Source organism: Sprattus sprattus (assembly GCF_963457725.1).
Source record: "Sprattus sprattus genome assembly, chromosome: 16".
NCBI lineage: Eukaryota > Metazoa > Chordata > Actinopteri > Clupeiformes > Clupeidae > Sprattus > Sprattus sprattus.
Window position 1 is genome coordinate 29,469,706 of NC_137914.1, and position 15,268 is coordinate 29,484,973.

General features: G+C 42.4%; 1 protein-coding gene across 1 annotated transcript in view; it reads right to left on the minus strand.

The window, feature by feature from the left end:
* Window positions 1–209: 209 nt before the first annotated feature.
* LOC308377303 (serine/threonine kinase-like domain-containing protein STKLD1) overlaps window positions 210–15,268 on the minus strand; it is a gene marked incomplete at both ends in the record, with an annotated part of 28,390 nt that continues 13,331 nt past the window's right edge. The window contains 12 exons of the mRNA XM_080853886.1: window positions 210–278; window positions 2,028–2,107; window positions 5,396–5,536; window positions 6,036–6,164; window positions 6,564–6,692; window positions 7,069–7,197; window positions 7,581–7,721; window positions 9,435–9,551; window positions 9,956–10,033; window positions 11,422–11,549; window positions 14,045–14,178; window positions 14,880–14,995. Coding sequence (XP_080710012.1) covers window positions 210–278; window positions 2,028–2,107; window positions 5,396–5,536; window positions 6,036–6,164; window positions 6,564–6,692; window positions 7,069–7,197; window positions 7,581–7,721; window positions 9,435–9,551; window positions 9,956–10,033; window positions 11,422–11,549; window positions 14,045–14,178; window positions 14,880–14,995 — 1,391 coding nt within the window. The remainder of the gene's footprint in view (window positions 279–2,027; window positions 2,108–5,395; window positions 5,537–6,035; window positions 6,165–6,563; window positions 6,693–7,068; window positions 7,198–7,580; window positions 7,722–9,434; window positions 9,552–9,955; window positions 10,034–11,421; window positions 11,550–14,044; window positions 14,179–14,879; window positions 14,996–15,268) is intronic.

A 15,268-nucleotide genomic window follows, 5' to 3' on the forward strand; every position in this document is an offset into this window, starting at 1 on the left:
AGCTGTTTTTTAAGAAACAGCGATAAATTGTACAAACAAGTTAATAAATACATTCCAATGTATAAAGAAAAGGGTGTTTATGGAGGAAAAATTACGTGCAAATACTTCATACCCCTCAGAAACAGTAAAAAATAAACCAAATTCACAACAGTGCCATCTGTTATTTTTAACTCTGTATTCTCCTGTCATCCATCCACAGCTCGATGATGTCATGATGAGGAAGTCTTCTCAATCTCCCTCAGCTTTGACAGAGTCTGCTGGACCAGCATCTTCATATCCTGATGGGTGAAGTGGAGGACAAGTTAACACTGTCGCCTTGTGATACATAATTGCCTTCAGGTAAAACAAAGTCATCAGTCATCAGTCATCAGTCATCAGAGGTCAGCTTGGGTCATCAGATGCAACCAGCGCACCCAGTGCCGCCGCTTCCATAACCTGGCACCACGTCCTGAGGGGGCATATTATTTCAGCATAGAAATAAGGCCTTTTAGGCATGTATATGACAAAACAGGCAGAACAAGAGATATATTGAATTGGTCAAAAAAAGTTATGATGTTATGACTAGAACAAATACACACTCAGCTTCCCAAGCTCGCCTTGGGTGCCCTTTCCTGTATTGACAGTAGGCTAGGTCAACTTTTCGAATATGGCCTCAAAAAGACAACAGCAGCCCCAGGCAGAAAAAAAGAAAGAGTAAGAAACTGCAAGATGATGCCCTTGCATCACTTTCGGGTAATGTGCTGCTAATTAAATGGTTAGCCTATGCATACACCTCGAACTAGCTGACGTTATTGATAATGTTAGCACACTCAAATATGTTATAACTTAGGTGCAAGTAGGGTTGCCAAACGTCCCGAATTGTCCGTGTCATCCCGAATTATGGGTGATTTGGTTTTGTCCCGTCAGGGACAGCTCCAGTCCCGTAAATCACAGCCTTTTTTTAGTATCCGTGAAAAGAGAAAAATATGACAGTGTAGTGTAATCTATGCCCTGGAGACACGCGCCTCTCAACTTCACTTGACTACGCCAACAAAAAAATAATAATAGTAATTTGCTACGCCAACACGAACAGGTGAAACTTGTAGCGAGAGATTATCATGCCTCGACTGAAGGACAGGCTGCCCCACATCAAATAGAGTATCTAAAATCACGATTCAATTGGAATCAGTGAACTGCAACCAGTCTGAGTTACATAGGACGTTGAGACAGAGGCCCTCTTCGAAATGGGTTAAAATGCTGTTTAACAAATTACGTCCTGTCTCTGATTCTGACCGGAGCGCGGGCCAAAAAAAAATATGCTATTTCAAAAAAACAACATGAAATTTGAGAGAAACTTGTCATAATTGTCTTGACTATTGCTATTCAATACATCCAAGCAAGTCCAGTAGTGGTCTTGACTATTGCTATTCAATACATCCAAGCAAGTCCAGTAGTGGTCTTGACTATTGCTATTCAATACATCCAAGCAAGTCCAGTAGTGGTCTTGACTATTGCTATTCAATACATCCAAGCAAGTCCAGTAGTGGTTTTCCAAAATTACACTGAAATGAATAGGTTTATGGTATGGCTAAAGAAACCTTTCGATTTCAATTATTGTTGGTCAGCTGTTGGCCGGGGGGGGTGGGATTATAAAGGAGTTTTGCTTAGGGCACCAAAATGGCTAGCAGCGGCACTGAGCGCATCTGATCAGAGTACAACAGAGTACCAGTTTGGCTCAGCAAGGACCTGTTGAACTAAACAGTCAAGCTCACCACACAGGAGCCCAACTAGTTTCATTTCAGCCCAGAGACCAGTTCAGCCCAGAGACCAGCTCACCACACAACACTCAACTCAACTAAAGCTGTTCATCTTGTTTCATCACCTGCTTCACCTCCTCTGAAACCTGCTAATTGAATCTGTCATCAGCTCATGAGAGCTAAACAAGATGGAGAGAGGGACAGGTGTGCCTTATGTAATCCTTTCACCAAACTCATCTCAAAGACTAGCGCTTCAGAGTAGAGAGCACTTTAACCCAGACAGCAGCTCACCTCGTCTGCAGCACAGTCAGCTTCATTCAGCTCCAGATCCTCTTGAACTTGGACATAAATCAGCTCCCCCAACACCTCCTCTGCAAACAGGAGTCATTCAGTAATGTATTCATTTATTGATCACAATGCAAAAATTCAGCTTTTAAAAACACGAAAAAAGTAATACATTGGGGGATATATTATTTAAAATAAGGAAAGACTTAGATTTTTAAACAAGTACCCAAATATATCCTTAAACTAGTGTGGCCAGACTGTAAAGTACATTTGTCTTGATTCCGACTTTGAAAAAGCAGTTTTGTACTTGTCAGTGGTGATCAAGCATTAACTTGCTTTCTAAGATTTCAATTTTGCAGTGCATAGCTTCACTGGTGGCGTTAACAACATAAAAGTCATGGATTATTTTCCATCACACATACTGATGGTTATTTATCACGTGTTTATACTGTAAATCGTTTGGAATAGAAGCATCAGGTAAATAAGAAAGTTAGATTAGTGTTTTTGTTGTTGTGGTTGTTATCATATACAGCCGCGGAAAAAATTAAGAGACCACTTCAAAATTATCAGTTTCTCTGGTTTTACTATTTATTGGTATGTGTTAAAGTAAAATGTACATTTTTGTTTTATTCTATAACCTACTGGCAACATTCCTACCAAATTTCAAATAAAAATATTGTCATTTAGATCATTTATTTGCAGAAAAATGACAATTGGTCAAAATAGCAAAAAAGATGCAGTGTCTTCAGATCTCGAATAATGCAAAGAAAACAAGCTCATATTCATTTTTAAACTACACAATACTAATGCTTACACTTAGGAAGAGTTCAGAAATCAATATTTGGTGGAAAAACCTTGATTTAAAATCACAACTTTCATGTGTCTTGGCATGCTCTCCACCAGTCTTTCACATTGCCGTTGGGTGACTTTATGCTACTCCTGGAACAAGAATTCAAGCAGCTCGGCTTCTTTTCATGGCTTGTGACCATCCATCTTCCTCTTGATCACATTTCAGAGGTTTTTTATGGGATTCAGGTCTCGAAATTGGGCTGGCCATGACAGGGTCCTGATCTGGTGATACTCCATCCACACCTTTACTGGCCTGGCTGTGTGGCATGGAGCATTGCCCTGCTGGAAAAAACATTTCTCAGAGTTGGGGAACATTGTCAGAGCTAAAGGAAGCAAGTTTTTCTTCCGGGACAACGTTGTACTTTGCCTGGCTGAGGTTTGTAAAAGACCATAAGGATTGAAAAAAGCGGACTGGATGGTCTCCTAGTTCGTCTTCTCTGATGAGTCCAATTTTCAGCTTTGCCCAACACATGGTCGTCTGATGGTTAGACGGAGACCTGGAGAGGCCTACAAGCCAGAGAGTCTTGCACCTACTGTGAAATCGGACTCATCAGAGAAGACGAACTTAGAAGAACCTGCAGTCCGCTTTTTCAATCCTTATGGTCTTTTACAAACCTCAGCCAGGCAAAGTACAACTGATCCAATCTGCAGCCCCAAACTGGAAAGGAACCTCTACCATGCTTCACTGTTGCCTGCAGACTCTCATTATTGTACCTCTCTCCAGCCTCCAGCGAACAAACTGCCTTCTTCTACAGCCAAATATGTCTAATTTTGACTCATCAGTCCAGAGCACCTTCTGCCATGTTTCTGCACCCTAGTTTCTATGTTTACGTGCTTAGTTCAGTCACTTGGCCTTGTTTCCTTGTCGGGGTAGAGCTTTTTGGCTGCAACTCTTCCATGAAGACCACTTCTGGCCAGACTTCCCCGGACAGTAAATGTCTGTACCTGGGTACCACTGGTTTCTGCCAGTTCTGAGCTGATGCCACTGCTTGAAATCTTCCGATTTCGAAGGTAAATAAGCTTGATGTGTTTTTCATCAGCTGCATTAAGTTTCCTTGGCTTAACACTGCGTCTACGATCCTCAACGTCTTCTTCAAAAGAGCTGGAACTGCACATTTTGAAACCCCTGTCTGCTTTGAAATCTTTGTCTGGGAGAGACCCTGCTGATGCAGTATAACTACGTTGTGTCTTGTTGCTGTGCTCAGTCTTACCATTTAAATGGATAAAAAATAAACATTTATTGTTTACGTTTTTCAAAGCATTCTTAGTTCATAGCATTTTTTCACACCTGCCTAAAACTTTTGCACAGTACTGTATATATATATATAAGGGCTGGGCAAGTTAACGCGTGAATCTTGCGTTAATTCATCAATTATTTAACGCCGACAATTATTTTATCGCGCGTTAACGCAGGTTTTATTATATTGCTCAAAGGCTTTTATTTTGAAAAAGTCTGCCGCAAAACCGCAAACGGATAAACCATAGCTATATGAGTGTACTGATTAAGCTCTCCGAGTAGAAGATTCTGTGGATGGCTCTAGCACGGATCTGAAATGGCTCTGATAAATATCCATGCCAACAAAACCACTCCATGTTGTCCTCATGAAGAAGCTGATGTGAGCTTTCACATTGACACACCCCATGCATATATATATATATATCTCGTCTTGTTGCCGGCCAACGGAGTTGAACGTCTGTCAATTTTCAACCGATTTTTAAGCGGTTCGGTTTGTTATAAACGTCAGAAATGTAGTTATGACACTGCTAACTTATGAACAATTATAATTATAACCATGGGTTTTCATATGAAAATAACATTAAACAGAACAGATAAGTGCAATGAATACACACATGCACAAGGTATGTAATTTATGTTAAATCATTATACTCAGCATACAGAATGGCAACATGAGATATATGTATACTTTTAAAATAGGAATATTACTCATATAATAAAATAATTTGAATTATTACATGTTTAGTTTAAACAAGTAATTATTATGTAGTAGTAACTTCTTCTAGATACAAATGCTGATGTTAAGTGTTTGCACAACAAATGCAATGGCACTTTAGTTCATATGGCAGTACATTTAAAACAACAGTGTCAAGTTCTAGAAATTGGCAAACTGCACTGAAAGTGTTTTGTGGTTTCTCACTATAACAGGGACATTTGGTACTGAATATAGACTGGTTATACTGCTGCCTGATGAAAGTAAAATGTTTCTGCTGTTACCTCAGAAATTGCCTGTTTTAATGATATGATTGTGGCTCCAGATTTAGTGGCCAGTTTTATTTACGAACAGGATAACATTAATGTGCACTGTAAACTACTTTTGAATTCATTGTCGGATTTTGCGTATACAAATGCGATTAATCGTGATTAATCAGGGAAATCATGCGATTAATCGCGATAACAAATTGTAATCGTTGCCCAGCCCTAATATATATATATATATATATATATATATATATATATATATATTATTAGTCTTGAGTTTGAGGAAGCCCTTCCTGTCCGTACGTACCGTGCTCAGTCATGGCTGCTAGAACTCGGGCCATGTTGTGGCTGAGCTGGGGGTCGTTGGGATACTGTTGCCTGGCCTCCCTCATTACGACAATGCCACTTCCGCCGCCGGGGGCAACCAGGAGACGCAAACATGCCGCCTCTGTCACAACACAAAGCCTTATACATGACCTTTACAACCTTTACACTGTGTCAAACAGTACTGAACACATAAAGCCTTTAACATGACCTTTACAACCTTTACAATGTGTCAAACAGTACTGAACACATAAAGCCTTTAACATGATCTTTACAACCTTTACACTGTGTCAAACAGTACTGAACACATACATCCTTTAACATGACCTTTACACTGTTTCAAACAGTACTGAACACATAAAGCCTTGATCCGACCTGTCCATTTTGCCAGACAAGACTAAAGATACATAGTGAAAAGTGACTCTCTTGACATTGTATCAGCTGGACATGCAGGTTTGCAGGCAAAAGAATACTGAAAACACGAGGCAGCACTAAAAACCACCAGCAGAAAGTGCCTCTTTTCATATTGCATCTACTGAATAAGCAGATTAAACAGTACTTAATACAAAATGCAGTCCTAAAGGCAAATAGAGTAATGTGTCTCATGTTGCTTTTGTACCCACTGGACATGTGGGTGAGATTGGCCAGTGCCAGGAAGGCATGCTGCACCAGAGTGGGCTGGCATGAGTGCTCTTTCACAGCCCGCAAGAGCACCAGGGTGGCGTCCTCAATGTCACCATTTTCAAAGGTCACTGGAAAGACAGGGGGCACAAACAGAAACGAGTCGGTAAATGGTAGCATCTTATTTTGCACGCAAGACAAACACAAACCATTTACCCTTCACAAAATGTTTTATGTAGATCTGTATTGTTAAAGAGTAAATACTAGTCCTCTGAAATCCCCATGGGAAAGCCAGCTTTAGGAAAGAAAAAAACGTGTCCATCCAAAAAATCTGTCTCAATCCATCGCCAACTCAGAGTGGAAGTGACATCACCAAACCCCAAATATCCAGTGAGTGCCTCACTCCAAACCCCCACTCCTGGAGCAAAGGTCAAACTCCGAACCCCCAATCCTGGAGCAAAGGTCAAACTCTGGATCCCCAATCCTGGAGCAAACTCTGAACCCCCAAAACTCAGAGGCAGATCTCTCACCTCGGAGGGAGAGGGCCAGCAGGGCGGAGCAAACGGCCCCCATCAGCACTCCGTCCTGGGGGTGGGCATCTGCCACCGCGCACACAGCCTCCACACTCTTCCACAGACACACACCAGCTGGGGGCTCATCTGCAGGGAAGAGTCACAGCAGGGCAGGTTTACAGACCGTAGATCACATTAGGTGGGTCTGGGACAAATTCAGCACAGGTCTAGCACAGGTCTAGCAAGTGCCTCAGGCATATTTCAGTGTTAACCTGTACAAGCTGATGTGATTTTTCAAGTCTTAAAACACCAGCTAGGAGTTAATTTACAAGGCAAGGTTAAAACAAGGTGAGTGTACTGATTAAGCTCTCCGAGTAGAAGATTCTGTGGATGGCTCTAGCACGGATCTGAAATGGCTCTGATAAATATCCATGCCAACAAAACCACTCCATGTTGTCCTCATGAAGAAGCTGATGTGAGCTTTCACATTGACACACCCCATGCATGCCTGTCACTCACTCACTTGCTTCTAAAGTCCTCCAGATGGACCTGAGGGCGTGTCTGGCAATGAGCTGGTGGTCAGGGAAAGCCTTCAGTGTTCTCCCTGCCTGGGCTACCCCGTTTAGTTCCAGAAACAATTGCGCTGCTTTGTCTGAAGAAAGAAAGAAATAAATCAATCAACACAGTGAGTTGTGCAGCTGTTTTCAACTGTGGCCATTTGGAATTGACACTGAATTGCACAAGATGAAAGAATACTTTCTGTGTCACTGCTGACAACCACTTTGTTCAGGTTAGATAGAATTGTAGATCTAGAATACTACAGCTATCTATCCACAAACACGGCGTTTCAATTTTCATACTGTAAAATAGCTGATCTCACATTCCAACAACTACACAAAATTGGTATACAGGGAAACATTCCAAACAATCTCACAGAGAGAGAGAGAGAGAGAGAGAGAGAGAGAGAGAGAGAGAGAGAGAGAAAGAGAGAGAGTGTGTGTGTGTGTGTGAATGAGAGAGAGAGTGATAACCTACTGTTTTCAGAGAGGAGGAAGATGAGGAGGAAGGCTTCGGTCAGCAGCTCAGGACGTCCAGCATGTACGTCCACTGCAGACAGGACACAGGACATGACCCCTCTTTCATACACACACTGCTTCTGCACTCCATTCTCTTTTCCTGGGGCAGTGAGGCGAAGAACAGGGAACAGACAACAAGCATCAATGAGAGGGGTTAATCAGAGACAGCAGAAAATGCCCATAAGCACAGTGTACACTCAGTCACTGTGTGTTAAATGCCCACACGCACAGTGTACACTCACTCACTATTTGTTGAATGCCCATACACACAGTGTCCACTTAAGGGGCTTGCTTGGTTCAGCGTTGGTGTCACATTGTTGCGCAAAATTTACTCATAGCAGTTCATGCTCCCAAAGGTTGCGCGTGTTGCCGTGAGCCTGCCATTTGCTCGGCAGATAGAAAACTGTTTCCCTAACCAGAAAGTCTGAAGCTTGAAGTTCTTTTCAAACCTTTGCTTGGGTAGTACTGTTTAACTGAGCAGACATGCAGTATACATTTTAGTAATCTCATCACGTAACATTAGTTCCTAAAAACAATCACATAGTATTGCATGTTTTATTGTGGTAGAAAATACGTTAGCTTAATGCTAACGTATATGGGAAATCCTATAGACACCGCGCTAGGTATTAGCATCAATTAATTCACGTTAATGTTTTTGTATGAGCCTGACATTTGCTCTGCAGAAAGATAACAGGTTCCCAACAGAAAGTCTGAAGCTTGAAGTTCTTTTCAAACATTTACTTGGGAAGCACTGTAAAACTGAGTAGACATGCAGAATATTTTAGTAACCTAAACATCTTGCCCTTGCGCTTACGCTTACGTCTCTGAGCATAAATCAGCCTTTACTCACTGTGTGTTAAATGCCCATACACATAGTGGCAACTCACTCACTGTGTGTTAAATGCCCATACGCACAGTGAGCACTCACTCACTGTGTGTTATATGCATAGTGTGCACTCACTCACTGTGTGTTAAATGCCCATACGCACAGTGTGCACTCACTCACTGTGTGTTAAATGCCCATACGCACAGTGTGCACTCACTCACTGTGTGTTAAATGCCCATACGCACAGTGTGCACTCACTCACTGTGTGTTAAATGCCCAACCGCAAAAGGTGCCCTCACTCACTGTGTGTTAAATGGCCATACACCACAGAGCTCACACTAACAGTGTGCACTCACTCACTGTGTTAAATGCCCATTCACACAGTGTACACTTACTCCACTGTGTGTGGCTTTACAGAAAAGCATGACTGTAGGGTGAAATGATAGTTCAGTTTGCATTCTTTTGGTCATTGGCACTTTTGGAAGACAAGCCTCTTGATGTCCATTGTACTTAAAGCAGCAATGCGGAGTTTTGTTCCAAAAGTAGTAAGCTAACTACCTAAAAGGCCTGCTAAAACCTTGAGCCAAGCTGACACTGATAAAGTTTGCCAACACAATAACTGGTGTCTTTTAGCAGTATAGCTGGCAATGTCATGCGTGTGAAAGCTTTTCTTCCATTTTTGCAGGGTGTTCCAGAACTGCATAGGGCATATCCTGGATGGCTAGTGGGGAAGACACAGGTGTTTATCTGTCCTTCACATGACCATATGCTATCAAAATTAATTTGAAAACGAGTGGCTTATAAAACCATACATAAGCCAAGATCTCATGCACAAGTAGTGCCTCTAAGACTCACCAAATGAACACTGTTCAGAGATGCATTGCCCCGAGCCTCATTACTTAGACAGGAGGGATACAAAATTATAGTCTCTCTCTTTCCTTTAATGATTGTAGTGTACTGACACACATGAGGAAAAACTAATCTTACCTGCGTCCACACACACCTGCAGGACCTTGCAGGCTTTGAGCTGGACAGCAGGAGAGTCCTTATGGGCCTTCATGGTAGTGCAGGTGGCCCTCACCACCTCGTCCTTTTGACCCGTCACTGTGGAGACAGGGAGACAGGACGACACACAGCAGGCTTACTTAAAGCCAGGAGACTGAAGGAGCAATGTTGCTGGGTAATCACATGACCAGTTCCTGGTGTTCTGATGGGATGATCTCAACAAGTTGCCCACCGATGATTGAAAATCTCTAGATACAAATCAGCAGCCCAATAACAGCGAGAAAGTGCAGACTAATGTTTCCCTTTGTATCATCACCTGAACAGATCTCTAAACATTTACATTCCTGATGGACACAACGCACAAGACATGGTAGAGCGGACACTGGTTTCTGAGCGGAAACACACAAAATGTTTGGCTGTAGATAGAGCTATTGAGCTATTATTGTTAATAGAGGAATGAGAGCTGCTGTTAATAGCGTTATCTGAGAACCTGGATGTCTTACCTTGTTTCTTCTCTGACATCAGATATGACAGGATCTGCAGCTGAGCTGACTCTACATCTTTATAGGTCAGCATAAAGTCTGGAATCGAAAAGGCCAAAACACACTCAGTGAGTTGCGCAAGCATGCATATGGAAAAGGTCTGTAAAAAACATATAGGAATTACACTTGTCACACATGAAAAATATCTGGCAAAGATCTTGCATATACATTTCATACTAAAATGGCATAATGCCCTTCAATGTGCAAGGCAGGTCAAAGAAAAAAACATATATTTTTCTTTGTTACTGAATATATAAGGGCCATAATTCTGTGTTTGGGCTCAGACTAACAGATATAGAGTTGGGAGTTTTTATTGTATTATGGCTGCCTTTCCTGAAAACTCCCTCAGAGTACCTGGCTGGACAAAAGCCAATCAGTAGAGGAATGACTAATGTAAGGATATCTTACTCTTCTCAGGATCCCTCTAATGTTCCTAATTCATCTTGCACACCATGCATCCGGGTGCTCTCTAAATCAGGGGTCCCCAACCTTTTTTGCTCCACGGACCGTTTTAACGAGGCAATTTTTTTCACGGACCGACTTCAAGGTATAATTTTTCACCACTTGTAAATCAGGTCATCCATTCATATTGATGTGAATCAATCAATTGCACCCGTGAGGCAAGCGCGAGTTTGATAGAATGGAGTCTATAAAAGCTAACATTAACGTGAAGTGGCGTTAACTTGCGACCAACACAATTGTATTACGAATGTTAAGTGCATGAAAAATACAACTCACCATAACGCTGAATCAGTGCTTGGTCTCCCTGTGCCGAAGCAGTTTTGAAGGCTTCATTGGCTTATTTGCTAGCTTGTCGCCACATATTATACAGAGCAGACTTGTTGCGCGAGAATCACCTGTTGCGATAAACCCGTATTTTAAGTATGACTCCTGGTATTGTCTGTTAAAAGAAGCTTTATGTTTTGGAGGCGTAGGCTCCCTAGTGGGCCTTTTCAAATAAGCTCTCCAAAGATTTTAGTTTTGTACTCATTTTCGCTAATTTGCGGGATTCTTTTTGAGTGACGTATCACTTGAACGAGACAAGCGTCTTGACGTGACAAGAGGCACAGGCGAATGATACGTCCTAGAAAATCCGGTAATTTTTCAAAATAAAACACCTCTCAGACGCTAATAATGAATACAGCGGAAATTATATAAATTATGTATTCTTTCTCTGGGCCCGGTAACAAATGCCTCACGGACCGGTACCGGGCCGCGGCCCGGTGGTTGGGGACCACTGCTCTAAATGACCCTCTCCCTGGAGCAAAGCTTAAGGCATAGTTTAGCTTCATTGGGCTCCACCTGCTGCCCTTGAGCTGGAGCTGGGCCTTGGTGTTGGGTTTAACTACCTAACACTTTGTGGAGGTCTAGGTGCTGGGTTTAACTACCTAGCACTTTGTGGAGGCCTAGGTGCTGGGTTTAACTACCTAGCACTTTGTGGAGACCTTCGTGGAAAGGGGGTCCGCTGACTCCAGAGGGAAGCGTTTTCATGACATGCGTTGGGGAGCCACAGAGCACCAGACACCTCTGCACCAGTGGATCTTTCATCAGGTCCCTGCACCAGGAGACAGAGGAGAAACCAGTTTATACTCTCATATACCAGACACCTCTGCACCAGCGGATCTCTCATCAGGTCCCTATGCAGGAGAAAGGAAAGACCGGCTTATGCTCTCATGGTCAATTTATGTTCATATCAGCACACTGCACGAAAAGCAAGATTATCGGGCCCGTATGCGCTGTGATACAGCCGCGAATGATCACCATTCCTGGCTGATCGCGGACATTCCCCCGAAATATCCGTCTGCCGCATACCAACGGAATTTCCCGGGAAGGAACCTGCGAGGGGAGGGGGGGCGATGTGTTTAGCATTCTCACCTCCCGCTGACAGAGGTGCGAAATGCTCTTATTAGCATATTGACTGTCAGCAGTCTAGCCACACACACCCTGATGCAGCCATTGGTTGAAAACGACAAGGAATTGAATTAAAACATCTTGTGATGAGACGGAATGAGATTCTGTCTATAGGTCAGCTTTCAACTGACAAAACGAAATAAAAATGTACACGATAATAATTTAATTAGTATTCTGTCTTTAGGGTTTTGCTCCGGGGTTATCACATTTCTTGATTCGCCTTCCGTTTTTAGAGTTCTGTCTTTAGGGTTTTGATTTCGGGGATATCACGATTCTTGCTTTGCCTTTCATTTTCAGAGTTCGAGGGTTGCAATGTACTTTGGAGGCTGTTCCACTCATATTCCGGAGCTTCCTCTCTGTAATGTTCTTGAGATTCATTTTTGGCAGGAGTCGGGCTTACTCTGATATTGAGATAGTCATTTCGCAACTTGGGACATGTTTGCCACTCGTGAATGAATATCTATCCTGTGTCTTTTCAGGTAGATTTTCAAATGTTACGCGAGCTTCGCGAGCTTCGAACCTGCCCTCTTCAGGTTAATGGTACTGTGTACCTGTGTCTAACCGCTTAGCCACGTTGCTGGTAAGGATCTAGCTCGTCGGTGCGACCAAGTACCTGGTTTATCATTCCTCCCTCCTCTGGGGTATTTCTCTTCTGTTACTGGAGCGTGCGAATTGGGAATTGTTTAGTGGACTTATGTGACGTTTTAATTATGTTCACGTAAAGGCGCCCGAGGCAACATTAGAAACTTTAGACTCGAATAATAAACGTTCAATTTTGTAGTCTTTTTTACACGTAGTAAGTTTCAATAACACCATACCATTACATATCAACATTCACAGTGGTGTAGTGGTCCCTGGAGAAGTGGGTATACTTTTTATTTATTCATACAGCACAGGATAAACACCCTGTTTTGAGAAGTGGGTATACCCAATGCTGACTGAAAAATAAGTGGGTATACATGATAAGTGAGACGTCGTTGTGTGGTGAGAACTGATTAAAAAAAATCGCCTGCCTTCTGTTTTTCACGGTAGATTGCATGTTATGCTAGAAATGGCTTAGCATGGGTGGGATGGGGAAAGATAACACCTTTCCATCCAGACGCAAATTTAGCTAATCGGAATCTGTAAGTGGTTTCCAGATATATATATATATATATAGTTGATTTCTCTAATTTGATGAAGCAGTGAGTTAGCTGTCTTTCAATGTCTCTTGTCGAATTATCTCACATGTTTATGGTGGTATGTGTTTAAAAGTTTTAACTTAGGCTATGTGTAATGTTCCTAACCACACAGCCCAGTATAGCTGACTTTTATGAGTTCCACCATCGCTTATAAAACAGGATTGAAGTGCTATCATAGGATTTAATTTCATTCTAAGATTCCAAATGTATTTGTTAAAAAAGTATGAATGCTCTTTGTGTTATGGGATTGGTTTAGATTAAAAACATTCACCTTCACCGATTACAGAGTCTAGCCACTGTGTATTTGGATTAACTCATTTAGTAGACACTTTAATACAGAATGAGAGCTTTTTCATACAGAGGGCTTTGTCTTCACACAGACAACGCTGCCATAATGCCATCAAAAACTGCTAGATTACAGGTATTCAGGTGGGTCTTTCACTGTTGTCTCCCTTGGCCCAGACCACGTTATTCCCATAGCTTATGACATTGTCATGGCATCATCATTTTCTCTTCCTCTTTTCATTTACTTTTCTGTGCAGTATCTCTTCCCGTAATCCCTACCGGAGGCATGGTGATTTAAGCGCCTCTGCTCAGGTTTCCTGATATGTTTTATATTTTATTTATATATAATTTGATCAGTATGTGTGTGTTCACTGGGTACTGACTGACCCAAGGGCCGTGGAGATTTCAGCACCCTCACTCTGCCAGCTGAGCACATCTCTGGATTCCAAGTTTACAGTACGATGGTCCGGTACTCGATTCTATGCTTACCACACGTTTGCCTGATAGTCAGGGTTCTATGCTTACCACATGTTTGCCTGATACTCAGGGTTCTATCCTTACCACACATTGGCCTGGTACTCAGGGTTCTATCCTTACCACACATTGGCCTGGTACTCAGGGTTCTATCCTTACCACACATTGGCTGACCCGGTACTCAGGGTTCTATGCTTACCACACATTGGCCCGGTACTCAGGGTTGTGCTGGACCATCATGCGGAGCACAGAGTGAAGCTTCTGTGCCACGATGATGTCCAGAGCATTCAGAGTATGCTTCATACTCAACAACTGGGACAGGAAGGCCACATGCTGGAGGAGAGATAGAGAGAGAGAGGGAGAAAGGGAGATAGGGAGGGTGGAAATTATATATTAAGCCTGAGAGAAGGTGAGTATGAGGAAGAGTAAAGGACAGGAGAGAGAGTAGAAGCTAGATGATGGATTGTGTCAGAGAAACAGAGAGAGAGAGAGAGAGAGAGAGATAAAGAGAAAGCGAGAGAACTTAGGGAGATAGCGAGAAAGAGAGATAATTTATGCGGTGTTCACATTTTCACATGCTTTTACACTTCCATGCGCTTGATTTCAATTTCTCTGCGGAGCACAATAAGGGAAAAGCTTGAAGCTAGCAAGCAGAAAAAGACCTTTGCGGTTTTTTTTTTTCAACAAAGGGTTGTTGCTAAGCTCTCTGCCTATGCTATGCCAGGAAGCTAGCTGTCTAGAATAACGTATCACAGCATCACACACATAACAATTTTTCCCCTGGCATTTTCTTCTTCTTTTTTTCACATTTTGGAATATAAGCAATGCACCTCATATTTTATGAGACAAAAAAGAGTGTCTGAATGGGATCGCTGCCTCAGGCTGACACAGAAAGTGAAAGTCAGTGAGAGTGCCCAGAGGGTTGAGAAGGGACCAAAGTGACCAACCAACATCTATTGTAAGAACGCACTGTGAGCATACATACTGTAAAAATGGACAGACAGAGATGGAAAGATAAAGAGAGCTCCATGTACGTTGTATATGTGGCAGGTGAGCATGTCCAGCAGCACACAGCCCAAGGACCAGATGTCTGACTTGTCCGTCCACAGCTGCTGGCTCACACTCTCAGGGGACATCCAGCAATGGTCGCCTGCAGTAAAGTGTGTGTGTGTGTGTAAGTGTGTGTGTGTGTGTGTGTTTGTGTGTGTAAGGAGGGAAAAGTACAAGAAAGACTCAGCGATCTGCTTACACATGACTTTCTCTCACACATTCGCACATGACTTTCACCTAACACCTTACTGTCTCCATTTCAGAATCAGATTTTATTGGCCAAGTAAGTTTGAACAAACAAGCAATTTGACTTGTTAAACTGACTCTCAATGTGCTTACACAAAATATACATTACAACACAATACAAAACAAA